This window comes from Podarcis tiliguerta (assembly GCF_965153285.1).
Source record: "Podarcis tiliguerta genome assembly, chromosome: 3".
NCBI lineage: Eukaryota > Metazoa > Chordata > Lepidosauria > Squamata > Lacertidae > Podarcis > Podarcis tiliguerta.
The window spans coordinates 15,167,238-15,193,717 of record NC_139536.1 but is presented as its reverse complement, the minus strand read 5'-3'; the positions used below and the strand labels follow the sequence as shown (position 1 = coordinate 15,193,717).

Below are 26,480 nucleotides of genomic sequence, written 5' to 3'. Positions count from 1 at the left end.
GTTCCCCTCCCCACACACACCCGCTGCCCCCCCCCACCGTACCCACCCCCGGCCTCTTACCCCTTTCCCCAGCGGCGACGGCGGCGGCTGCGGCAGCGGCAGCAGCGGCGGCGTTGTTGTTCCTCTCCGGCGGCGGCGGCGGTGGCGGCGGCAGTTGCAGTGGCTGCTGCTGCTGCTGCTGAGGCGGCTGAGCGGGAGGAGGCGGCGGCGGAGGCGGCGGCGGCGGCTGCTGCACCGGGCGCGGCCTGGACACTCGCCTGGGTCTCCTGTTGGCGGCTCGGACCGAGTTCATTTGCCGGCTCGGGCGGGGGGAGGAGAGGGGGTCGCTCCTCCGGGCTCCGGTACTCGGGGTGGGTAGGGGGGGAGGAGAGGGGAGAGGAGGGGGGAGAGGAAAGGAAGGGACGAGGGAGCCCCCCCGCCGGCTGAGGGGAACCGGCCCGACTGAGAGCTCGCTCTCTCTCGGCGGAAAAGAAGGAGCCTCCTCCTTGCTTCTCCTCAGTCGCCGCTCAGGTCGCTCCTCCGCCGGCGGCGGTTAACGAGGTTGCGAGGGGGGGGGAGATGCTCGTGCCGCTGGTGACCCCCCCTTCTCCTCCTTCCTCCTCCTCCTCCTCCTCCTCGTTCCCCTCACGAGCGCGCGCTTTCCCCTCCCTCCCCCTTCCCCCAGCCTCAAATATCGCCGCTTTCGTGCCCCCCCGTCTCTCTCTCTCTCGAGGGAGTCGCCCACAGCTCCCCCTGGCCCGGCTTCGGCTTAAGCCCGTCGCCGCTCCGTGGCAGGAGGAGCCATTGACACTGCCAGGAGAGAGAGAGAGAGAGAGAGAGAGAGAGAGAGAGAGAGAGAAGGAGGGAGGGGGAAAAAAGGCAGGCAAGCAATGCAAGGCAAACTCCCCCCACCCTCAACCCCGGCGCGCGCGCGCCTTCCTCCTCTCTCTGCTCCCCCTCCCTTATTCCCTTCTCTCCTCACTCACCACACATTATACACACACACATACAACTCGCTCTCGCTACGGGCAAGGCGGGCCTCCTCGTCCTCCTCCTCCCGCCCTCACCCAATCCTCGCCTCCCGCACGGAAGGAGCGACGCGGCTCGGCCAATGGCGCCCTAGCTTGCATGCCGCGTCCGAGGGGCGGTGGGTCCTGAGGAGGTGGAGAAAGGGGGGGGGGGGAGGCTGCCGCTTGGTGGGAGGGGAGATGGCGGGGCGGGGTGGCTGGAGGAGGAGGCCGCATAAAGGGACGTACATATAAAGGGCCGAGGCTAGAAGGAGGGAGGATCTGCCGAGGGACAGGGAAGCGTTGGGAAGAAGAAAGGGGGGGGCAGCTTGGCTTCAGTTTACCTCAGAGATTAAAGATTTGAAACGCGCCTGCCTTTGGGTTGTCAGTTGGCGGCGGTTTGACGGGGGGGGGGTCCATAAAGGATTTTCGAAAGTTATTAAACGCTCCTGTAGGGATTCGAGTTGCCTCACGTCGGAAGTGCCCAGCGTCTTTCAGGGGACTAGATGGGCCGCTGGCCTGATCCAGCCGGGCCCGCGTTCTTATGCATTGCGATAAAGGGCCTTTATCCCAGAGAAGATCGGGGAGGGGGTTAAAAAGAAAGAGAGAGGAAGGTTTCTTCTCCTCCCCCCCCCCCCGTCCCCGCTTAGGTAGGAGGGAAATTTAAGGAGAAGGGGTGAGAAATGGGGCGGGAATAATATTAGCATAAATTATTACGACCGGTGATCTCATGGAGAGAAAATGATTAATCTGTTCCTGGGGCGCGCGGGGGAGGGGGCTGGCAGAAAGACACGGATCTAGGCAGGCACGCACGTGCGCACCGCGGGTCAGTTCTGCAATGGGGAGCGCAGAACTGACAGCTCGGCCCTTCTAAGGAGAGCCCGATTTTTGCTCCTCATGCTGGCTGGGTGGCATGTGGGAGCGGAAACCTCTGGCTCGTGTGGGCACCAACCAACTGTGGAAGCAGCTGCAGAGTAGAAACCTTGGTGGAAACCAGGCTGAAGAGCGCGCATGCAGGGCGCGCGGAAGGGTAGGTAGGTGTGGAGCCATTTTTGGAAGCGCATTGTTGCATTGCTCCAGATCCATACATGTTGTGGTCGCCCCTGCTGCTCCTTACCCTTCTGTGCAGTTTCTCGCTCCTCTGTTGCCTCGCTGCTGTTTCAGAGTGAACAGGTGTGGGGTTCTTTTGTTGCTTCTGTGGAGGGAAATGCTATGCTTTCCTCTTTGGATGCTACACTCCATAGGGTTGTGGTGGTTTCTACGATCAGCAGTGGTTCCTATGGTCTTGACAGCAGATACTGTTATCTCATAGAGTAATATAATGTGAAGGTGGCTGAAATCGAATCAAAACTTAAAACCTAGAGTCTAATTGGAGGGGGTATTACTGAAACGTTCCCTAAATGACTCAAACTTACTCTGAAAGCCTTGTCCTGAAACAGGATTCAGTGGACTAAAAGCTCCTGTACATTCCAAGAATTTGTTCGTACTGCGATGACACATCAGATGACATCCATGAAACTGCCTCATGTTTCTTGTGAGTATATAGTATTTGTTGCTAAAACCCATTGTGGTTCCAAAGATCTGCTCTGGGGAATGAAATTAGTTTGCATACCACTTGAACTAGCAGTTGTACAAAATTAGGATCTGGCTCTTGAAAAAATGGCAGAATATTATTATTGTTATTGTTATTTGTTGCCTATCTGACTGGGTTGCCCCAACAAGTTACTATAATTTTATTGCTTCATAGTGATGTGGCCAGATACTTTCAAGTTACCTTTATTATGAGGACTAGAAACATTTCTGTAGTGAGAACTCAGATTCTTGGACAAAAGCTGGAAAAGAGCTGGAAACTAAAGTAAGTTTTCCATTGTCAATTAATATGCCTCGGGAACAAATTTGTATAGTCTTTGGCTTCAAGGGTCCAAAATTTTCCAGAAGCAAAGGGTAGTGTTTACTGTGTTTTCTATACGAGATGGAAAACAAATGTCCATGTTGCTTGGTTGATAGTCATAATATTGAAAACTTTACAGAGCTCGGGTAATTGGAATACATAAAATAGGGGTAACAAATCACCACATGAACTCCAAATAATGTTGTGTGGTACGCAGTGGAATCTCCTGGATTTTAGCACCTATGATGAAATACTAGTCTCTGGATCCAGGAAGAAGCATGCTTTAATAAATATAAGACATAACATGCTTATTTCCAGAAGGCCATATACGTCTCAGGACCAGGTTACTTGAGAGACCACTGTATTCCTTATACACCCAGTAGATTGCAGTGGTTTGTAGGAGAGTTTCTCCTCCCAATTTCCAAGATTTCAGTAGCGTACTCTGCAGTAATTCAAGAGCAAGGCTTCTGGTGTGGCTGCTCCTATTCTGTAGAATAGCATTCCTGTCAAGATAGGTAGGACAAGCACTATTTGCCCTTTTTGGGAAAGATTGAAAAAGATATTTTTGTTCTGACAGGCTTTCCCAGCTGGATAAATGGGTATTTACCCTGACTGTCCACTTGTTAAGAGATTTAGTCTTATTTTAACTGTACTTGTTTTTGTGTTTTTTAACTGTTTTTAATTATGTATAAATTGAAACGGTGGTTTACAAGGTGATTATACTGATAATACTAATAATCCTCTGTACACTACTTTGCTTGGTGTTTGTTTTTATTTCTGCTGACTGCTTATATGCTGCTCTGCTGTATCATGATGTAGGAATGTTTTTGTTTTAATAGTCTTACTGTAATTATTTAATCTTTCTGTAAGTTGCCCAGGTAAGCTGTTAAAGGATGGGGTGTAAATCAAATAAATACAATGCAATACAATATGTTTGTTTATTTTGTTTTCTTCCTCCAGGGAGCTGATGGTTGTATACACAACCCCAACATTTTTTCCCTTAAAAAAACCCTTATGTGATGGGTTTGGCTGAATGGTACTGATTTTCCCAAGGACATAGCCCATGCAACCCTATACTTAACCTACTACACCAGATCTGGAGATGTGGAAAGGGCACCAAATTGTAAACATGCTCAGCCTGGGAGGGGAGCAGTTTTTAAAGTCTTTCCCTTCCAGTAAAAGTCAACAGGAGGGAAATCCCTTACAGTGGGTCTGGGGGCTGGGGTAATGTTGCACCATCGCTGAAGGCTGGCCATAGCTTGAAGGGTATCAGATTTGTTATGTGTATGCTCTTCCCCTGTGCAGCCCACACCTCCACTCCATGTCATCTGCTGGTGTATGGGAGGATTTTACCAGCTATCTGTCATACTGGCGGCATATCTCAAGTTCTGCCACTGTAACAGCTTCCTCTGATTCCTGTGGGCCATTCATCAGATCTCAATAACGTTGCTTATGGTGAGTTCCATGGCAGAGGTGATTGCTGAGCTCTCTAGTCAAAATCCTATACACTCTCCACCATAACATGGAGTGGTGTTGCACTGGTTATTTGTTTCAGCACAGTGGCAGTGCCATTAGCATTGTTCTCTGTCCTCAGGGTTAACCCTACTGCAAGGGGTACACCTGTTCATAGGTATTACAACATAAATAAAAGTAAGAGAGAAACCTTCAAAGTAAATGGGGGGGGGGGAATGTCAGAATATTGCTGGGACGGGGTATCTCATACTTTTCCCATCGCTACCTGCACCCTCCATGCTTAAAGATATATGTAGTAGAAAAGTGCTCAAAACTTCTAAAGTTGCTAAAAGAATAAGTTATTAAAAAACACACACAAAATGATGCAAGCAGAGGTTGTTGAATTGCTTACTACCAGTTGTGTCAATAGCACTTTACACAGAACTCCAAAGTGTAATAGGTCTTCCAGTTGTGAATGCGGACATGGAATTTACACTTTCTTAATGACAAAGTGCTGTGGCTTGATAAATGGGGCAGTGTGACAGTTCCTATAAAAGACCCTATCTTGAGAGAGATCTGGGTTCCCAGCAACAGGTGAATAACCAATATGCACTTATTTTAGAATGTATCTTTATTGTTAATCGCTTCAGGATGTTTCACAGGAAGTGATGCATAAATTAAATAGTAATAGAAGCTGTAAAGCGCTTAATAAAAAGAACCCCTATGTAGCATGCATAAAAACAACGCAAAACAATTATCAGTAATATACACATTAAATCAGAAAGTTTTAAAAACCAAGTGCATAGTTAATTAGATTATGCCCTGGTAGACTTACCAGACCAATTAATTTTTTAACAGGCATCTGAAGCACTACAAGAAGGGTGCCTGCCTCATGTTAATAGGCAGGGAGTTCCAAAGCACACTGGAAGTTCAACTCACAGCTGTGGAGTGAATATCATACGGCATTTGTAAAAGCTCTCGTTAACAAAGCTGGATCCAGGAGCACCCACACACTGAGTGTTAAGGTCAGAAGAAGGAACCCTCTTGGTACTTCCACCACCCTCAGAGGTTTGGGGAATGATAACACAGGAGAGGTCATTCTCTGTGGCAGATCCAACACTGTCAAATTCCCTCCCCACGGAAGTAGTGTCCTGTACTTTCATTCTATGGCTGAGGCTGTAGCCCACCCTGGAACTTTCTGATGAAGAGTGGGTAACAAACAAACAAACGCCTTCAGAAAGGAGCACAGTCCCATCCAAGACTAGCGATTGGCCTGTTTGTTTGACACAAGAGCCAGTCACCCACTCCACTGGGATTTAAGCTCAGTTTAGTTGCCCTCATCTAGAAACGGTTAAAAAAAAATCTAGAACAACCATGGTGTCCAGGCACTGGTGGATAGCCTACAGAGTCAGTATAGGAGAATGCCATGGTCATTGCTATCAAAAGCTGAAGTGACACTGAAGGAGCAAGACTGCACTGTCCTTTTCCTGCTCTCAATAGAGGTCATCCATAGGGTAACCAAGGCCAGTTTGGTCCCATAGCAAGGCCTGAACCCAGATGGGTTCTAGAAGGAATTTGTCTAGAATGATAACAAGTATCAGCACAGCAAGTGGAATTTGTAACTGATTGGTAGGTGGTCCAAGCCAATGGGGGTAGGGCTGGCGTTTTTAGGACTGGCCACACCCTTGCCTCTTTCAAGGCGGCAGAGACTGACAGGCATCAAGAGGGTATGTAATCAATCAGAGACTAATGCATTTTATTTGTGTCACGAGAGTGTATAAACTGAAAGGGATCCTGCAGGGCATTGCAAGAAATGGCATTAGGCACTTCAATCGGAACTGCAACAACTGCGGAGTCAAGGTCTCTCTCCAAAGCCGAGCAATTTTATCCTAAAAATATGCAGTTAGTTGGTTACAGCAGGTTCTTGAAGGCTCCAGGGGTCCCTCCTCCACAGCAACCTCTGAATACTCGAAAGAGCTTGGCTTGCTGGCTGCTAGAGGATGCAGCACAGGTTACAAAGTATGCTTCTTTTGCTGCCTATATTTTCACATGGCACACACAGTTATGTGCCCTAACCAGTGTTCAGCTGACCTTAGAACAAGCCTTGAGCTTTTCCTTGCAATTAATGAATATTGATCACTGGTATAATACAGTCTGGCGAACAGCCTTAATGGAAAAGTTGTACAAACTGAAGAGGGCAAGGGGAGATGGTTTTACACAGTTTAGTATGGTTTTATTAAATATACAAATGGAGCAACACATGGACGAGAAATACCTACAGCATATATTGCAATATGGCATAGATAAGCAGGCACTACTCATTAGCTCATTCCTATTCATGTGTGTTTTCCAAGTTGATTTATTGAAGAGTTCATTGTACTGGTATACTGTAATCACCTCAGTAATATGTACTGTAAAATAATACGTTTAGTATTTTACACACCCACCCCATGACTCGCTTTTTGTCAGTCATGTCATGTCTTGTTATTTATGTGTGTACAATTTTGTAATAGAAACAATAAATACCGTATATTAGAACTATAGAACAAGACTTGATCTCTAGTCTACATCCATATTACTTCATAGTCCGTAATTGGTTGAGCTCTACAACATTGAAGGGGAAGCCCAGGAGCAATTGTGCCAACTACCTGTCTTATCTGAGCAATAATAATAATTTTTTAAATACCCCGCCCATCTGTCTGGGTTGCCCCTGCCACTTTGGTTGGCTATGAAGCAGGGTGTCAAATTGGCTGGAAAAAGACCATGGCCTATCTCAGTATAAGGCATCTTGTAACATGATTACACACTAGATTATAATTTGGATTGTGTTGTTTTTCCACTGTTCCTTCAATGAGGTGAGGGTGATATATGTGGTTCTTCATGCAGTACTTTATCCCAATATTCCTGTGAGGTAAGTTAAGCTGAGATGTAGTTATAGCTCAAGATAACCCAATGAGCTTTATGACTGAGTAGAGATTTGAAACCAGCTCTCCCAAATCCAGCACTCCCAACTGCCATGCCATACTGACTCTCTGGCTCATATATTTGGCTGTTTGCTGATATCCACCTGTTTCTCCATGTTATGGGAGTGTGAACTAGTTACAAGCCAGTATTAACTGGATACACATATACATAGGTAGGAAAACATTACTTTCTCTGCCTGTCTTAGGAAAACATTAATTTCTCTGCCTGTCATAGTCTTGCCATTCTCTGAATTCAGCAGATGTATACCTCTAACCAGCAGATTGTTGTTGTTGTTTAGTCGTTTAGTCGTGTCCGACTCTTTGTTTTTTAAAAAAATATTTATTAGAGGTTTAATAGTTACAGAAAAAAGAAGAAAGAAACAATGAAAGATTTAACAGAACAAAACAATACTTTACAATACATCGAAAAGAAAAAGAAAAAACAATACAGCAAAACAACAAGAAAAACAAAAACATTTAAAAACACATCCAATATTTCCATATCTTTACCTTTCGTTTACTTGTTTCATCGACCTCCTCACACCTCCCTTTTTTGTATTCTAGTTCAATTAGCTATTTCAGCAAATCCTTTCCATCTTTCTCAATTTTTTGTTCTATAATTTATCTTAACACAATCTGACCTTAAATTTTCCACTTTGGCCCATTAACAATCAGTTTTTGCTTAATTCTTTATAACATTTATGCTAAAACCATATAACTTCATTCCAGCATTCTTCTAACATTCATTAATTTTGCAATATTTCTGTAAATATACTTTGAATTTTTTCCAATCTTCTTCCACCGACTCTTCTCCCTGGTCTCGGATTCTGCCAGTCATTTCCGCCAATTCCATGTAGTCCATCAGCTTCATCTGCCATTCTTCCCGAGTGGGTAGATCTTGTGTCTTCCAATACTTTGCAATAAGTATTCTTGCTGCTGTTGTGGCATACATAAAGAAAGTTCTGTCCTTCTTTGGCACCAATTGGCCGACCATGCCCAGGAGAAAGGCCTCTGGTTTCTTCAGAAAGGTATATTTAAATACCTTTCTCATTTCATTATAAATCATCTCCCAGAAATTCTTAATCCTTGGGGACGTCCACCAAAGGTGAAAGAATGTACCTTCAGTCTCATTACATTTCCAGCATTTATTATTGGGCAAATGGTAGATTTTTGCAAGCTTGACTGGTGTTATGTACCACCTGTAAATCATTTTAATTAAATTATCTTTTAAGGCATTAGATGCCGTAAACTTCATACCTGTGGTCCATAACTGTTCCCAGTCAGCCATCATAATGTTATGTCCAACATCTTGTGCCCATTTAATCATAGCAGATTTCACCGTTTCATCTTGAGTATTCCATTTCAACAGCAAGTTATACATTCTTAACAGGTTCTTAACTTTGGGGTCTAACAATTCTGTTTCTAATTTTGATTTTTCCACCTGGAAGCCTAGTTTTTTGTCCAAATTATATGCCTCCATTATTTGATAATAATGGAGCCAGTCTCACACTCTGTTTTTTTAATTTTTCAAAACTCTGCAGTTTTAATCTGTCTCCCTCTTGTTCCAGAATTTCCCAATACTTCGGCCATTTGGCCTCCATATTGAGTTTTTTCAGTGCCTTCGCTTCCATTGGTGACAGCCATCTTGGGGTTTTATTTTCTAACAAGTCCTTATATCTTATCCAGACATTAAACAGTGCTTTTCTGACAATATGGTTTTTAAACGCTTTGTGTACTTTAACCTTATCATACCACAGATATGCATGCCAACCAAATACATTGTTAAAACCTTCCAAATCCAACACATCAGTGTTTTCAAGAAGCATCCATTCTCTCAGCCAACAAAAAGCGGCTGATTCATAATAAAGTTTAAGGTCTGGCAGGGCAAATCCACCTCTTTCTTTAGCATCTGTTAAATCTTAAATTTTATTCGAGGCTTCTTGCCCTGCCAGACAAATCTGGAGATGTCTCTCTGCCACTTCTTGAAACAGTCCATTTTGTCCAAAATTTGCAATGTTTGAAACAAAAACAGCAACCTTGGCAATACGTTCATTTTTATCACAGCAATGTTGGCTTTTCTCAGTGTAGTAGCGCAGCAGAGAGCTTGCTGGGGAGAGCTTGCATTAAAAATAAAAGGGACTCAAAAATAACTTAAACAAGGTTTTAATAAGAAAAACAAAAACTCCTTATACACCAAATACATCTACAAACAAACACGACCCAACCACCAACCCATCCCCAGGGTGAAATGGCAGAGCTAGGTGCTGCTCCTTATATACTGTGGCCAATTCCCAACACAGCTTAATCAATGCAACTCAGCAGCACCTGCTATGCCTCACAGCTGCAAGGCTGGATCTCGTTAGTTCGCTCTGGCCCTTGCTCTGGCCCCTTAAAGGTATACACATTGGGTGAAACAATGATGAACCTTTAGATTTAAAGAAACAGTTCAACAAGCAATTCGGCCTAACAATGATAACTTCAAGTTTGACCATATTTCTAAATCCTTTTTCACTTCAGTCCAACATTTTTCATAATTATCCTTAAATAAATTCACGTTTTTAGCAGTCATATTAACCCCCAAATATTTCACTTTCTTAACCAGTGTTAATCCTGTCTCCTTCTGAAACTTATCTCTCTCCATCACAGTTAGATTTTTCTCTAAAACCTTAGTTTTCATCTTGTTCAACTTGAAACCTGCTACCTGACCAAAATCTTGAATCAATTCCAATACTCTTTTAGTACTAGATTCTGGCTCCTGTAAAGTCAATACCAAATCATCAGCAAATGCTTTCAATTTGTACTGTTTAGCTCCCACTTGTATACCTTTAACCGATTGGTCCCTTCTAATCATGTTTAGCAAAACCTCCAGGACCGATATAAAAAGCAATGGAGATCGCCAAAGAATTGATGCTTCTGAATTCTAAATTATGGTGCTGGAGGAGACTCTTGAGAGTCCCATGGACTGCAAGAAGATCAAACCAATCCATTCTGAAGGAAATCAGCCCTGAGTGCTCACTGGAAGGACAGATCCTGAAGCTGAGGCTCCAATACTTTGGCCACCTCATGAGAAGAGAAGACTCCCTGGAAAAGACCCTGATGTTGGGAAAGATGGAGGGCACAAGGAGAAGGGGATGACAAAGGATGAGATGGTTGGACAGTGTTCTCAAAGCTACCAACATGAGTTTGACCAAACTGCGGGAGGCAGTGGAAGACAGGAGTGCCTGGCGTGCTCTGGTCCATCGGGTCACGAAGAGTCAGACACGACTAAACAACAACAATTCGGTTTTATGTTTATGTTACAGTGCTTTCTTATCTAGACACACGACTTTCACACAAAAAACAGACGCCCTTTTATTTGTTTCTACCTGCCTCATTTATATTTTCTGTGGGTAGCTTGCAGAAATAATACTCTGTCACCAGTAGTAAGCAGCAGGGTGGGATGCAGACACCGACCTTACCTCCTAGCACAGGGGTCTGCAACCTGTGGCTCCGGAGCCGCATGTGGCTCTTTTACACCTTTGCCGTGGCTCCGGGGTGGATACTAGCGAGGGGAGGAGGCGCATTGTGCGCCCCGACACTCCCCACTGTGGCGGGCGCTGTACTGGCTGTGACGTCGCATGGGGGTGGTGCGTGCGTTAGTCACACACCGTCCCGACGTCACCTTCCCGCCCGCTGTCAGATCGGAGGGCAGCGGTGCGCATGCTTTAAATGTCGCAATGGTTTTGCGACTCCCAGGGTTTTTTTTCCCTTCGGAAATGGGTCCAAGTGGCTCTTTTTGTCTTAAAGGTTGCAGACCCCTGTCCTAGCAGGTGAGTCGATACTGCTTCCTGGGAGGGAGGGCGGTGTGATGCAAATATGAGGCACTGGATTGGTTCCACTAGAGCATTTTCATTGTAAAACAATGTGAAACTTTAAGACTGAATACAAGTACTCTAAAAGACTTGAAGTTATTTAATTTATCTGTGTTAACATGTCCTGTGCCTATGAAGATTTTTAAGGGGAAATCCTTTAAAACCTATGCAGAAGCATCAAGGTAAAAAATAAACAATAAACTACCTTTGAGGCAGTGCTGCTTCTGTTCTTGTAAAAGCTACTTAAAGGTAAAGGTACCCCTGCCCGTACGGGCCAGTCTTGACAGACTCTAGGGTTGTGCGCCCATCTCACTCAAGAGGCCGGGGGCCAGCGCTGTCCGAAGACACTTCCGGGTCACGTGGCCAGCGTGACATCGCTGCTCTGGCAAGCCAGAGCTGCACACGGAAACGCCTTTTACCTTCCCGCTGGTAAGCGGTCCCTATTTATCTACTTGCACTTAAGGGTGCTTTCGAACTGCTAGGTTGGCAGGCGCTGGGACCGAACAACGGGAGCGCACCCCGCCGCGGGGATTCGAACCGCCGACCTTTCGATCGGCAAGCCCTAGGCGCTGAGGCTTTTACCCACAGCGCCACCCGCGTCCCACTTATTGCCTTTTAAAAAGTGCAAATATAGATCGTCCAGCTGCCCACAGCCTGGTGTGGCTACTGCACGAGACTCCTTGCTGCCACACAATTTGACTGCAAGATGGCAAGGCCCTTTGGTTGTGACAGGACTTGATGGGTATTCCATCACTTGCAGGGAGAATTTTATGGAAAAAACACAGCTGCCTCCATGTAAAAACTCGGGGCAACCTCATGAAGGGATCGTCAGACTGCAGATTCTGAAATGGACACATGATCTGATCTGATCCACCCAGATCAAATCAGGTGAGTTTGCTTTTGAATCCAAGTTTGACAGGTCCTTTTCTCATCCCTGCATAACATTTATCCCCGTCAGTGCCTTGGCTCTCATTGGCTAAAATACTGAAACGTGAACATTTGGGCAGAGATACTTTTAGCATCCATAAGTAAAAAGGGTTACAGCCTTTTTAAATTTGTGATAATTGAGAATCCAGGGAGGAGTCTTATAATATCTTTCAAAAGCATGATCCATTGTGAAACCCTCTTCACAATCTATCAATTAATTATAGCTAGATAATTGTTAGCCTTTATTAATCAGAAATATACTTTGGTTGAGAAATTGGACTAATCACTAAGATGATGCATCTGTAGCAGAGTGAATTGATTTAAATCAAGTTTTTCATTGATTCTTATATTTCCTAAACAATGGTGCAAATCTGACCACTAATCCATGCTAATTCACAACTAAACAGAGTATTAGTTACATTGTCACAGTCTTATAATGAAGCATTGCATCTGTCAGACATGAGCTTCTCCCACCCTTTTCCCTGCTATAGAGGGAAAGTGTTTAAAATATTTCCAAATAGGGTAATTCTTATGACCAGCAACTATGATGGTATTACCACATTTGGGCACCATACTAACCACAGTTTAGTGTTGCATGAGCAAGCTGAAATGGGCAGCAGTGAGCCTCTTGCTTCTGCAAGCCCTCCCTTCCTTTCTCTCCCATGTAGTTGGGAGGAAGAAGTCAGAAGTTTTCACTTCGCCTTTTGCTTAACTCTGATTTGTGATTTTGTCCACACCAACCAACTATAGTTGGCATTAACTCATTTATTTCTAACAAGCCAGCTTGAAAGCTGTTGTCTCTTTCCCTGGACAAGTCCTATATCTGAGAATTAAGATTTTCCTTCCTTTCATGAGATCGTGAAATGCCAAGAGCACAGAACCAGCAAAGGAGTGTTATATAGTTCCTTTGGGTCTTCCCACTCCTACAGAAGATGTTTTATGACCTATTACTCCCGTGACTCAATCTGGAAATCAGATCCTTTGCCTCCTCACTAAATTATTTCTGCTTAGCTTTTTGGAGACCATGTGTGTTATTTTTGGGAGAAGCCTTTCATATACATATATCTTATTACTTCTGTGTATAAAACAAATGATGAGTTATGCCTTAGATTCTCCAAAGTCAGGAAATTTATCTAGAATTTTACAGTCTGCTAAACTTGTATTTAGATTTCTTCCACCAGATTACCTGCACTTTTCTGTGTATAAGACTATATTTCCCCCCAAATTTTTAAAGTTTAAAATTGGAGGTTGTCGTAAATATGGAATGTTGCAATTATTTATTTCTTAATTTTGGGCTCAAAAAATAAGGGTCGTCTTATACATGGGGGTGTCTTATGCACGGAAAAGCACGGTAATTTTCATAAAGCAGGTGAAAATACTTAATGTTAAAATACCATCTTGTCACTAAATGCCAGTCAAAGTAAAAGAGACTTGCAATGTTTCCAGATTTCCAGTTAGAAAATGAGCATGTCTCTTGGGCAACAGAACTGTCACCTAGCAGTAAGAACTTCCCAGGCAATTTATGTTGATTGTGCACACACCATACATGTGTCTAAATGCACCTTATTTGATTGTATCCTTACCTGTTCCTGGAAGAAACTGCTGTATATAAGAATGTGAAGTACTGGCTGTGTGTGCTTTTTTAATATTCTTAAATTTTATTTCTTAATAAATGATACAGAAAATGAAAATAAAATAAACAAATGCTGATAAAAAAAAATACATATACCCCCGGCACTGTAAACATAGACCCTACATGTGTGCTTTATAATCAAATACAGGGGTGGGGTGTGTGCTTTATAATCAAATACAGAAAACAACTTCTTTACTAAATTTGTCAACTTCTAAAATAAATTTCCAAGCTGAAATTAATGTGGTTTCCTCCTAATCTTTAATTCACAATTCTGCCACATTAGATCAAAGGTGTCTTAGAAGACACGAAAAAAATACAATCCTATAAATTTAATAACAACAACAAAAATAACCACTGTACATTGATGGTCCTATATAAATAGTCCATCTTCTTTTGCCATTGTAGCCTAAAACAATTAACGGTTTAGTGGACCCACAAGAATCTCAGTGAGACACTTAAACACAATTGCGACAGATCTGTGCAAACGTTACAACTTCTTAGCAACGGTATCTGGAGAGGAGGACCTCAGACATATACTCAGATCCTAGAACTTCCTGAAATTGCGACTTGTTTGAGCTGGAGCTTAAAAGTCCCTTCCTTGGAAATATTAATCGGAAATAATAATTGAGGGAACTAGACTACCTTTATTAACATGAATTCCCAAGCCAACGTTTACCTAGGTCACACCAACACAGGAGTTGAAGGAATATCTATAGATAAGCTGGTGGCGTATAAACACCAGGCCAGACCTTTTGTTCCTTAGCCAAAGTTGCCTCCAGTTTTTGAGCCTAGGAAAAATATTGCAGTTGACTTGGGCAGAGGGCATTTGCAGGTAAGAATTCAGAAAGGCTTGAGCACTCCACTCCTGTCTGTTGACTGTCCCCTGCAAGTATCCTTGCATTTGTGTACTTCTGCCCTAAGAGAGCAACTCTGAAACAATCAAATGGGAAGTTTTGGAACAGTTTAACTTTCACTGCTGGGTCAGTCATCTGATCCATAGTGGACAGTCACGCCTCTCAACTTCTACAGAATCCCCAAAGTTTTATGCCATGTGGTAGCTCAACAGCACAAAATATTGAGATGCCTCTCTAAGTAATACAGTCATACCTCGGGATAAATATGCTTCAGATTGAGCGCTTTTGGGTTGACCGGAGCGTGTTACTTCCAGATTTTGCCGCTCGCAAATGCGCAGTCAAAATGACATCACGCGCATGCACAGAAGCGGCGAAACGTGATACGCGCAGAGGCGCTGCCGCGTCTTACATTCTGTTCGGAATGCGAAAGGGGCTCCGGAACGGATCCCATTCGCATCCCGAGGTACCACTGTATACACAAATAATAAAAGTATTCCTGCAACCTAAAAGCAGAGGAAGGGAGGGAAACATTCTGTCTCTATGATGATGTATAATCTAGAACAGAGGTAGGCAACCTAAGGCCCGTGGGCCAGATGAGGCCCAATCGCCGCCTCAATCCAGCCCGCGGACGGTCCAGGAATCAGCGTGTTTTTACATGAGTAGAATGTGTGCTTTTATTTAAAATGCATATTTTGGTTACTTGTGGGGCATAGGATTTCGTTCATCCCCCCCCCCAATATAGTCTGGCCCCCCCACAAGGTCTGAGGGACGATGGACCGGCCCACAGCTGAAAAAGGTTGCTGACCCCTGATCTAGAACACAGCATATAGGAAGAGTTAACCCTTTCTTCTCCTGCCAGTAGCCCTATTAATTCCCTCTCTAGCAGTTGCTATTAGTTCTGGGAGGGAAGCGATATTAACTTGCAGCAGGGAAAAGCAATAATAATTGAGGCCGTGACATGGGGGGGGGGGCGTGTTTAATCCCTCAACCCCCACAGTCCTTATTCTAATCTCTCCCCCTGTTACTTAAGATGTTAAAACTAGACAAAATGCAATCACACCCTTAATGTCTCATCGAGTTTGGCCCTTGCTCTGCTTTAAAATAAAACAGCAGGGCTGCCCTTATGTTCTTCTAAGAGACAAGGAGATGTGCCTAGCTGCTGAGTATGAACAGGAATAGTACCGTAAGACGCACCTAGTTTTTGGAGGAGGAAAACAAGAAGAAAAAAAATTCTGAATCTCAGAAGCCAGAACAACAAGAGGGATCACTGCGCAGTGAAAGCAGCAATCCCTCTTGCTGTTCTGGCTTCTGGGATAGCTGCGCAGCCTGCATTCGCTCCATAAGACGCACACACATTTCCCCTTACTTTTTAGTCTTATAGAGCAAAAAATACAGTACTTTATTTGCCCCTGGTTTTTGCTTGTAACATACCACTGTTTGAATATCATGAGGTGATTTAAAATTGGCGGGGGGGAGGGTCTTGTCTCAGGATGGAGGACTAAATTACATGAGCCACACAGTCCAATCTTGTGCTTGTTTACATGGAAGAAAGTCCCACTGTGTTCCCACTGTATTACTCTCAGACAAGTGTGCGCAGGATTGCCTTCATCTTTGCAGTGATGTGCCTTAGGAGCCAGACATCCCAGCACTGTGCTATCATGTTACGCAGAGCTTCATAAGTAATTTCCTGAGACACCCTCTGAATACCTCCTCTTTTTATTCCCTGCTTCCTTTTTCAGATGCAGACTGCAACATGGCTGCATTTAACTCTCCTGTTCCATTTTTGGCTGCGCAGAAGAAGCCGCTCTGCTCCTTGTCATCATTTTTTAATTCGTCAGGAAAGCGTGGGGAGCAGTGAGTAACTTCAAGATCATTCTGCACCTTTGATCTTAATTTCCAAATCCTGTAATTTCTTTAAAGTACACACACTTTTCTCCCTCTCGCCACCAAACACACAGACTTATTTGAGTGTTAAACAGGATTTTAATGAGTCCCGCAAGAGAGTGGGAAAAGCAGCTGTTCAAGTTAGTTTCTATAAATAATTCTATATGATCGTTGCTAAACTTTTAAGAGCCACTGCTGGAGCTCGCCTGTTTCCCCTCATATCCTTTGGAAAGCAGGAGTGTGCGACTTTTCGCCCAAGATCTTGCACATATATTCATCACAAGGAAAACGCTGTACTGTGTATCACACGATGCTCTCAATTTAATTATGTTAGACACAAAGTATTCCTGAGTGTGAATACCAACTAGGCATATCTGCGTGGTGCTTAAAATATATATATGTATTTTAGTGAAAAATGAGTATACGACAAAACACACTGATGCTGTATTCAAGATTGGACCTTCCTACGCACAGTTCATTCTTTCAATAGATGATCGAGCCACGGTTATCCATTCTATTTTAGTTTATTCATTAGATAATTTAGTAACACCCAAGCTAGACTACACTGTCTTGTATATAAACCTGCCTCTGAAATGCAACCACAACTTCTATTGGTGCAGAATGGGATGGCCAGTTCATTAAATGTCAACACACTGAATGCAACTACAACACTATTCTGTGTTTAAAGCATTAATTATGCAGCAAAATGGGCACCCCTCCCATTTAACTCACAATTAGGGAGTTTGAGAGGCATGGGCGTAGCCTGGGGGGTGCAGGGGTGCAGCTGCTCCCCCCCCCCCGCCATCAAGTAACTATAAATACTTAATTAACTGACCAATTGTGTTGCAGAAAACTTGGTTCTTCCCCCCCCCAAAGTCTGGCTATGCACGCGTTCAGAGGTGGCTTTAGGGTAGCTGCACTGGTCAACTGAACCCAACAGCAGGCGGCGGCGGCAGATTTTTGCCTCGCACAGGGCGCCACTGAAAATTGAAAGGCCAAAATCTGCCCTGGCAAGTACCATAGTTGATCAAAGGCTCAAAAACCTGAGAGGTTCTCCTGCACAAGCCCTGTTGAAATTAACTGGAGCCATGCAGGAGATGTTTCGATGGGGCTTGTGCAGTAGACATCTCATAGAGTTGTTGTTGTTTAGTCGTTTAGTCGTTTAGTTGTGTCCGACTCTTCGTGACCCCATGGACCAGAGCACGCCAGGCACTCCTGTCTTCCACTGCCTCCCGCAGTTTGGTCAGACTCATGCTGGTAGCTTCGAGAACACTGTCCAACCATCTCGTCCTCTGTTGTCCCCTTCTCCTTGTGCCCTCAATCTTTCCCAACACCAGGGTCTTTTCCAGGGAGTCTTCTCTTCTCATGAGGGGGCCAAAATATTGGAGCCTCAGCTTCAGGATCTGTCCTTCCAGTGAGCACTCAGGGCTGATTTAGAACACTATAAAAATGAAGAGCTTTCACACATGGGTGAGGCCACATGGGTGCTTTGTGCGATGCATATTTGTTCATTTAGGCTTGCGTTCTCCAACCTAGTGCTCTCCAGATGTTCAGCATAGACTGGTGGAGGGTACCAGGTTGTGGGAAACTGATTACAGGATTTAAAAAAAAAGGTAAAGGACCCCTGACGGTTAAGTCCACTCGTGAATGACACTGGGGTTGCAGTGCTCATCTCACTTTACTGGCCAAGGGAGCCGACGTTTGTTCACAGACAGTTTTTCCAGGTCATGTGACCAGCATGACTAAGCCGCTTCTGGCGAAACCAGAGCAGCGCACGGAAATGCCATTTACCTTCCTGCCAGAGTGGTACCTATTTATCTGCTTGCACTTTGATGTGCTTTCAAACTGCTAAGTTGGCAGGAGCTGGGACTGACCAGCGGGAGCTCACCCAGTCACACGGATTTGAACTGCCAACTTTCCGATCGGCAAGCCCAAGCGGCACAGTGGCTTACATCACAGTGACACTTGAGTCCCCTTGATTACAGGATCCACTACAGTACTAAAAATGTTGTGACCCAGAATATCAAGGGTCCATTTACCTTCCTGTCTTCCATTGTGATCATGATATACAGGGAAATCCTCACTGATATGTTCCGCCCCTGGCCTGTTACGTTCCTGCTCTGTCCCTTTCGGCACCAAAAAAGCACATATCTTCACAAGAATATCACGGGGGTCTTTGTCAAAAGCCTTCTTGTTAAAGGACAAAAACAAGAACCATTGTTCTAAAAGGTGATGCATGCCAGTTCTTCCTGCTGTGCCCTTGGGTAGTGAGAAAATTTTGTTCGTAATTATTACACATGCCTCATCATTTTCATATTGTTTATTTATCAAGTGTGCATATCACTCAGGATGTTACGGTACTCTGAATTATCCTCACTATGAGGGACCAGAGATAGACTGGAGTAAATATACGAACTATTTGAAAAGTAATCGTAATGAACAGATTACGCTAGTAGGATTGCAAGACGTTTTGTAAGGACGATTATTTGAAATATTGCAAGAAAGACTATGAGGAGAATTATTGGTTAATGATAACTAGGAGTAATAGAGAAATTAAGAAATGCAGAATAAGTGATATAGAATGGAAAATCATCAGAGGTGTTGATGGAAGTCTAAAATATTGTATAAGATAAGAAGTTATGTTATATGATTGTTGCAAATGATATGTTTAAAAAACCAATAAAAATGTATAATAAAAAAAGAATTATCCTCACAATGTCTCTCCGTGGGAGGCTAGGCTGGGATGGCAGTCTGCGCACCCAAGTCTCCCCAGTGCTAGTCTAGCACTTTGCCCATTAAAACTGCACACTTTCCTTTACATATTTAATTGAGCTTTTTTAAAAAAAGTCCCAGGGGCTCAGGCAACTGGCTCTGATAAATGGATCTCAAGGTCAGGTCTGGGCCCAAGGGTCAGCAAGGTTGGGCACTGACTGAGGGTCCCAAGGCCTTGATTACACTGATTATAGTGTTGGTAGGGACCACGAGGGTCATCTAGTCCAACCCCCTGCAATGCAAAGACATCCATGACAGGTGGCCATCCAACCTGTGCTTAAAAACCTCCAGGGAAGGAGAGTCCACCAGCTCCCGAGGCAGTCCGTTCCACTGACAAACATCTCATACTGTCAGAAAGTTCCTCCTGGTGTTTAGTCAGAATGGGGTCTAGCCTCCAAAGCAGGAGAAAACAAGCTTGCTCCATCTCCCATGGGACAACCCTTGAGATACTTGAAGATGGCTATTGTATCTCCTTTCAATCTTCTCTTTTCTAGGCTAAGCATACCAAGCTCTCTCAATTCTTCCTCATAAGCCTTGGTTTCCAGATCCTTGATAATCTTGAATGCCCTCCTCTGCGCACATTCCATCTTGTCAATATCCTTCTTAAATTGTGATGCCCGGAACCTGACATAGTACTCCAGGTGTGGTCTGACCAAGGCAAAATAAAATGGTACTATTTTACTTCCCTTGACCTGGACATTATCCTTCTGTTGATGCATCCTCAGCATTCTGTGGGGTAGGTCAGTTATATCCATTCTGCACTGGGTCTTTGCTGGAAACATAGTGTGCTAGCTGTGATGGCCTGGGACTCAGGCTCGGACCCGGAACCAGAGGAGTCTCAGTCTGCACCAGATCCTTTGCCTCAGGCATCATCTGAACCAAGCCTGACCCTGAAGAGTTCCAGTCTGCACTGGTTCCCCTGCAACAAACACCAGCTGGGCTGAGTCAGGGGCCTGAGCCTGCCCTGGCTCCAGATGCGGGGATTACCTCATTGCCCTCTGCTGGGCAATCACTTACAGCTGCTCCACTACCGGTTGGGTCAGGGGAGGCTGAGGCAGCCCCTGGGTCTAGTAACCCACCTACGTCTCCCAAGCTGCAGAGACTAAGGTCTGAGAGAAGAAGAGACTGGAGTACTCACAGGAGGAATGCTCACCTTCAGGCAAAATAGGGAGGTGAGTCACCGGGGGGATCAGGACCGGCCATTATCCCAACAAAGATAAAAGGCTGTCAGACCCCACCCCAAGTTGCAGGAGCAACACTGCTGTATGCCAGATCCTGCCTGAGATCCTGTACCTGTCCTTGCCTGATTTCCTGCCTCATGTCCTGCCTCAGCCCTGTCGGACTGACTCCTAGCAGAACCTTCAGATTCTGGACTGGTCCTGGACCACGTTTCATGGGTTACCCCTGGGCTCAGCACACTAGCTAAGCATAGAATCATAGAATCATAGAGTTGGAAGAGACCACAAGGGCCATCGAGTCCAACCCCCTGCCAAGCAGGAAACACCATCAGAGCACTCCTGACATATGGTTGTCAAGCCTCTGCTTAAAGACCTCCAAAGAAGGAGACTCCACCACACTCCTTCTCCAGGAATTCTCAAAGATGACCAGTGGTTCTGAGATCACATCTGCCAGTTCTTTTAATACTCTTGGATGCAGTTCATCTGGCCCTGGAGACTTGAATACATCTAAACTAGCCAAGTATTCTTGTACTATCTCCTTAGTTATTCTGGGCTGTGTTTCCTCTGCTGAATCATTTGCTCCAAATTCTTCAGGTCGGGCATAGTTTTCCTTATCAGAGAAAACTGAGGCAAAGAAGGCACTGAGGAGTTCAGCCCTTTCTGTGTCCCCTGTTTGCATTTCACCATCTTCTCCTCTGAGTGACCCCACTGTTTCTTTGTTCTTCCTTTTGCTACGGACATACCCATAAAAGCCTTTTTTGTTGCTTTTAACCTCTCTAGCAAGCCTGAGTTCATTCTGTGCTTTAGCTTTTCTGACTCTGTGTCTACATGTGCTGGCTATTTGTTTGAATTCCTCGTTGGTGGTTTCCCCCCTTTTCCATTTTTTGTACACATTCTTTTTTAATCTTAACTCAGTTAAAAGTTCTTTAGATAGCCACCCTGGCTTCTTTAGGCACCTTCCATGTTTTTGTCTCATTGGTATTGCCTGAAGTTGTGCTTTTACTATCTCCCTCTTAACAAACTCCCAGCCATCATGAACTCCCTTTCCTTTTAGTATTACTGTCCATGGGATCTCACCCAGCACTTCCCTAAGTTTTATGAAGTCGGCTTTCTTAAAGTCAAGAAATTGAGTCCTAGTATGCTTGGCTGCTCCTTTCCGCTGTATAGTAAACTTCAGAAGAGCATGATCACTTGTGCCTAATGATCCTTCCACTTCTACCCCACTAACCAGGTCATCAACATTGGTTAGGACCAGATCTAAAATGGCTGTTCCTCTTGTTGCTTCTCCCACTTTCTGGACAATGAAGTTGTCTGCAAGGCCAGTGAGGAATCTGTTTGACCTTATGCTCTTGGCTGAGTTTGACATCCAACAAATATCCGGGTAATTGAAGTCCCCCATTACTACTATCTCCCTTCCTTTTGCATGCTTGGCCATCTGTTCCAGGAAGGCATCATGTCCTCCGTTTGGCTTGGGGATCTATAGTAAACTCCCACAATGAGGTCTCTGTTATTCTTCTCTCCCTTAATTTTGACCCAAATGCTCTCACTTTGGCTTTGAGGTTCTAAATCTTGGATCTCTTCACAGGTATACACATCCCTGACATATAACGCCACTCCTCCTCCTTTCTTGTCTGGTCTGTTTCTCTGAAATAGATTGTATCCCTCCATTATTACATTCCAATCGTGGGACTTATTCCACCAGGTTTCAGTGATGCCTATTATGTCATATTTTGTTTGCTGTACCAAGAGCTCAAGCTCATCTTGTTTATCTCCCATGCTTTGCGCATTAGTGTACAGACATTGAAGTCCATTAATCATTCCTCCGTGTCTCCTATTTAAGGATTTTTTCCTCCCACCACTAGGTCTGTGTGCTGTTTGCTCCATTTGGTCTATGACATTTGGATGATCATCTTCATCAATTGATAGACTCCTACCTTCAGGAGTACTGTCTCCCTCCCCCACATTAGTCAGTTTAAAGCCCTCCTGATGAGGTTTTTGAGATTTTTGGCAAAAACATTCCTCCCAACCGTTGTGAGGTGCAGCCCATCGCTTGCCCAAAGTCCATCTTCAAGAAACTGCAGTCCGTGATCTAAGAATCCAAACCGTTCCTGTTTACACCATTTGCGAAGCCAGCTGTTCACTTCCACTATTTTTCCCTCTCTCCCTGGGCCACGTTGTTCAACTGGGAGGACAGATGAGATAACAATTTGTGCATTTAATTGCTTCAATTTCCTGCCCAGAGCCTCGTAGTCTCTTTTGATCTTCTGGAGGCTATTGCTTGCAGTGTCATTGGTTCCCACATGAACCAAGAGGAAGGGGTATTTGTCAGTGGGTTTTATAATTCCTTGCAGTCGTTCAGTTACATCTTGGATCTTAGCCCCTATCTTCTTCTTTGGAAATGACTCGTAGCCAAGTAAGAACATTGTCTAATCATCTCGTCCTCTGTCGTCCCCTTCTCCTTGTGCCCTCAATCTTTCCCAACATCAGGGTCTTTTCCAGGGAGTCTTCCCTTTTCATGAGGTGGCCAAAGTATTGGAGCCTGAGCTTCAGGCTCTGTCCTTCCAGTGAGCACTCAGGGCTGATTTCCTTAAGAATGGATAGGTTTGATCTTCTTGCAGTCCATGGGACTTTCCAGAGTCTCCTCCAGCACCATAATTCAAAAGCATCCATTCTTCGGCGATCAGCCTTTTTTATGGCCCAGCTCTCACTTCCATACATCACTACTGGGAAAACCATGGCTTTAACTATACAGACCTTTGTTGGCAAAGTGATGTGTCTACTTTTAAAGATGCTGTCTAGGTTTGTCATTGCAGTACATATCTTGATCTAGATCATCATCTATCTATAAGTTGGTGGGTATAATGGGACTTGGCGCAGGAGCTTCTCTGCTCAGACTCCAAAACGATACGTCCCATCAGCTCCCGTCTCCAGCACATGGTTGAAATTTCCAAGGAGAGAGCAAAAACATTGTGGGAAGGAAGTCCTCTGCCGGAAGATGTTCTGTATTCAAAGGAGGCCTCTATTGGAAGGGCCCTCCGGTAAAAGTCTAGTTTCAGACAGTAAACATCTTGACAGCAGGCAGAGCAGGCACACATGGCCTAATGAAGGTGAGGTGCATTACCTTTCTGTTTAAATTATAATAATCATTTCCAAATAATTATAATGAATAATGATGATGAACAAGAGTTCCTAAGTTTGCATCTGTACATGGAAAATTAACACATGCACATTTCATGCAGATCTTGAGCCCTTCTTTGGAGTGATGCACTTTCTCTCTTTCAGCAATGCGCTAAACGACCTCCCCAGCACCTGTGCAGATGAACAGGGTGCAGCTTCCAAGACTGGGCTTGGCAACTGGAGCCTCGACTTGCGTTTAGGAGCCTCTGTAAAGCAACTGCACAGAGACATCCAGTGGACAATTGAGAGCAGTGCTTGGCGAAAGGCAGGGAAAAGTTAACACAGGCCTGTCCTACAAAAAGAAAAAAGTTTGTGTTCCTAGCTTATTTAATGTCCTCTATATGTTAAACCAGCTTTTGCCAACCTGGTGCCCTCTGCCAAGAGACCAAGGCCTGCTACCTGAGCTTTTGTTCCCTAGAAAGTGGGAGCCACCAACTCCACTAGCTTGCAAATTCCCAAGGGTAATTAAAGCCAATACTTCGAGCACGATGGCTCTATAAATAAAAAGCACTGCTAAGGTCGTTAAAAGCCGGGCATATCCTCCTTATTTTAGCCTGTACATATTTTTCTTGTATATTAATAAAACAGGATGGATCAAATGCCAATAGTCCATACAAATACTGTATTATATTTTCTCTTCTCTCCTAAGGTCCCAATATCATAATACTAAAGCAGGCAGGCAGATAGCCATAGCACTGGGACATGTTCTCTGTCTTCGTCCAGTCTGATATCTTAAACCATTCTGTCTCTCTCCCTCACCCCACTTCATAGCTATGGACCTTGGTTACTTGGCTACTATCTCACTCAGGAACTCAAGCATTCCAGCAAGGCAAGGCTAAGCTGGTGGTTCTCACAACAGGTGCCAGGATATCACTTGAGCTTGGCAGCCTCCCCAACTTTCCCATAAGATCCGCATTGTTCACAGAGGGCACCAAAATTGCTTTTCCTCTGGACCGTCCTTGGAGACCTCAGTGCTCTGTTAAATGACAGGATGGAAAGGTGGACAGTAATCTGGGCCACCTGGGATTTGTTAGCCAGTGGCGTAGCGTGGGGGGTGCAGGGGGTGCCGGCCGCACCGGGCGCAACATCTGGGGGGGGGGGGCGCTCGCACTCGCAGCTCTCTGCCCCTACCTGGCTCACTCACTCTCTCTCACTGCAGTGCTGGCTGTGCGAATCCGATTCGAGCCGCCAGGTCGCCGCCCACTGTGGAGGGGAGGGTGCCAGGCGTGCGGTGCGGTGCGGAGAGAGAGCGAGGGACTATCTGGGGGAGGGACAGTGCAGCGGGGGGGGGGGCGCAAATTACTTGCCTTGCCCCGGGTTAGGGGGCGCAAATTACTTGCCTTGCCCCGGGTGCTGACAACCCACGCTACGCCACTGTTGTTAGCCCTCCAGCTGTTTTGGACCACAGATCCCAACAGCTGGTGGGCACCAGGTTGGCAGAGAGGCTGATCCACACCAGGAGACCTGATGACATGTCTGTGCATCAAAGAGCCTCATGTCCTTGGTTTTAGGGCCTACCGTTTATTTCAAGATGACTTTTTATGAATAGAAATTACATGTGCAACTCTCTATGAAGATTCATTTCCTCTAGTCCGCGATGATCATAGTAATCTTGACACTGAATACGTCTTGTCGTTCTCATCTGTAATATCGTTCAAGCCCCTTGTGGTCATTGCTCTTCAGAAGGGAACTTGGGTTAGATGTGGATCCTTCATTATTTAATATTGATTTTTTAAAATGCAAATATATTGAAGAAAAAAGGGGGAAGGGAGAAAAGGGGGGAACAAGGCAAAAAAGACCAATAGTCACCCTTGTTAGCAGATGCCATAACTCTCCAACAGTTTGATTTCTTCCCCAAAGGGTGCAATCTTCAGTTGCCTCCCAAGACAGATGGATGCCAACCCTAAATCCATCTTATTATACACACACAGATCAACATATGCTGTCCTAATAGGTACCCAGGCAAAGTTTGTATGTAAAAAGTACATACAAATGCAAGAAGAGCATTAAGGTCTTCTTCTAAATTACGTTCCAGACTCCTTGGTGACATCAAGGGTACTGATTTTTGCTTCCTCCTCTCCCAGACCCTGAGAGCAGTATTGGCAAATGGGTTTTTGATTCTCCTCAGAGCCAAAGGTGTCAGTCTGCAGAATGGCAAAGCCCTCAACTGCAAGGGACTTTTGCCCTAGTTCCGTAGATGTTCCAAATGACTTCTAAACTACAGTACCTCTTAGGCTCTGCGTCAACTGCTTGATCTGGCAAGAGTTGTCAGACAACTGAAGATTTGGAGCCTCCAAGCCCTCCTCCGCCTTATTCCCGGACAGCATGTCTCTGTGAATTTCCCTCCTTATATAAAACTATTTAAGAACTCTTGCCAGCTGGCAGCGGGCTCTTTTCCCACCCCAATCGGTAGTGCTTGATGCTTTTATGACTACTGCTCCAACAAGCAGTTAGATGTGCCTTGCAGGGAGATTTTAATTTCCATAGATTTTTAATTTCCAGTTTTCTTTTTCCCCTCAGAACTGTTGCATAAGAAGAAGAAGAGGGTTTTGCCTCCCCCAAGCGGGCTTTCTAGTCAATTGCATCTAGGAGCTGAATTGTAGTGTTTTGATTCATTGTAAGCTGTTTTATCTTCTTTGTTTGAAATAATGAAAAAACTTTAAAGGCAAAAGAACCCCAATCTCCATTTTAAAAAAATCGACATGTTTCCCCCACAGACCGTTTTTATAATTAATTTTTTTAGTTAAGCACTGGTGTTTAGAAAAAAGATAATGGAAAAGCTTATTATGTCAAAGAAGATAAAGGAAAAGCTTATTAAATATATTATATATATTCAATGTTTTATTAGGAAGTTAAAATAAGAATCCAGTAAGGAATATAAAGTAAAATAAATTTTAAAAGAAAGAAAGGAA

General features: G+C 44.5%; 2 protein-coding genes across 15 annotated transcripts in view; one reads left to right on the top strand and one right to left on the bottom strand.

Annotated features, from left to right (window-relative positions):
* FBXO11 (F-box protein 11) overlaps positions 1-1,645 on the bottom strand; it is a 69,199-nt gene extending 67,554 nt beyond the window's left edge. Inside the window, exon 1 of one of the 2 annotated variants that reach the window (XM_083432855.1) lies at positions 61-1,645. In XM_083432855.1, the coding sequence (XP_083288981.1) occupies positions 61-292 (232 nt within the window). In that variant the 5' untranslated portion in view covers positions 293-1,645. The remainder of the gene's footprint in view (positions 1-60) is intronic. The other variant, XM_083432856.1, reaches the window with a different exon arrangement.
* On the top strand, positions 1,012-26,480 carry LOC310674075 (uncharacterized protein). Of its 13 annotated transcripts, none has more exons than XM_083432872.1 (5): positions 1,872-2,020; positions 2,426-2,520; positions 16,297-16,411; positions 23,674-24,610; positions 24,961-25,539. In XM_083432872.1, the coding sequence occupies exons 1-4, from the start codon at positions 1,998-2,000 to the stop codon at positions 23,846-23,848; spliced, it is 408 nt and encodes a 135-aa protein (XP_083288998.1). In that variant the 5' UTR covers positions 1,872-1,997; the 3' UTR covers positions 23,849-24,610; positions 24,961-25,539. The 13 variants fall into 13 exon arrangements, 2 of the variants coding, with proteins under 2 accessions (XP_083288998.1, XP_083288999.1); XM_083432873.1 differs by having other exon boundaries at positions 1,874-2,016; XR_014509372.1 differs by lacking the exons at positions 1,872-2,020; positions 24,961-25,539 and adding exons at positions 2,734-2,841; positions 25,653-26,480 and having other exon boundaries at positions 2,196-2,520; positions 23,674-23,876.

Bases quoted from the DNA above. Each gene is read 5' to 3' on its own strand.
- LOC310674075 (XM_083432872.1), top strand. From the start codon at position 1,998: ATGCAGGGCGCGCGGAAGGGTAG. The intron at 2,521-16,296 runs GTGAGTATATAG...TTCCTTTTTCAG, and splicing joins GAAACTGCCTCATGTTTCTT to ATGCAGACTGCAACATGGCT. The intron at 16,412-23,673 runs GTGAGTAACTTC...TCTCTCTTTCAG, and splicing joins TCAGGAAAGCGTGGGGAGCA to CAATGCGCTAAACGACCTCC.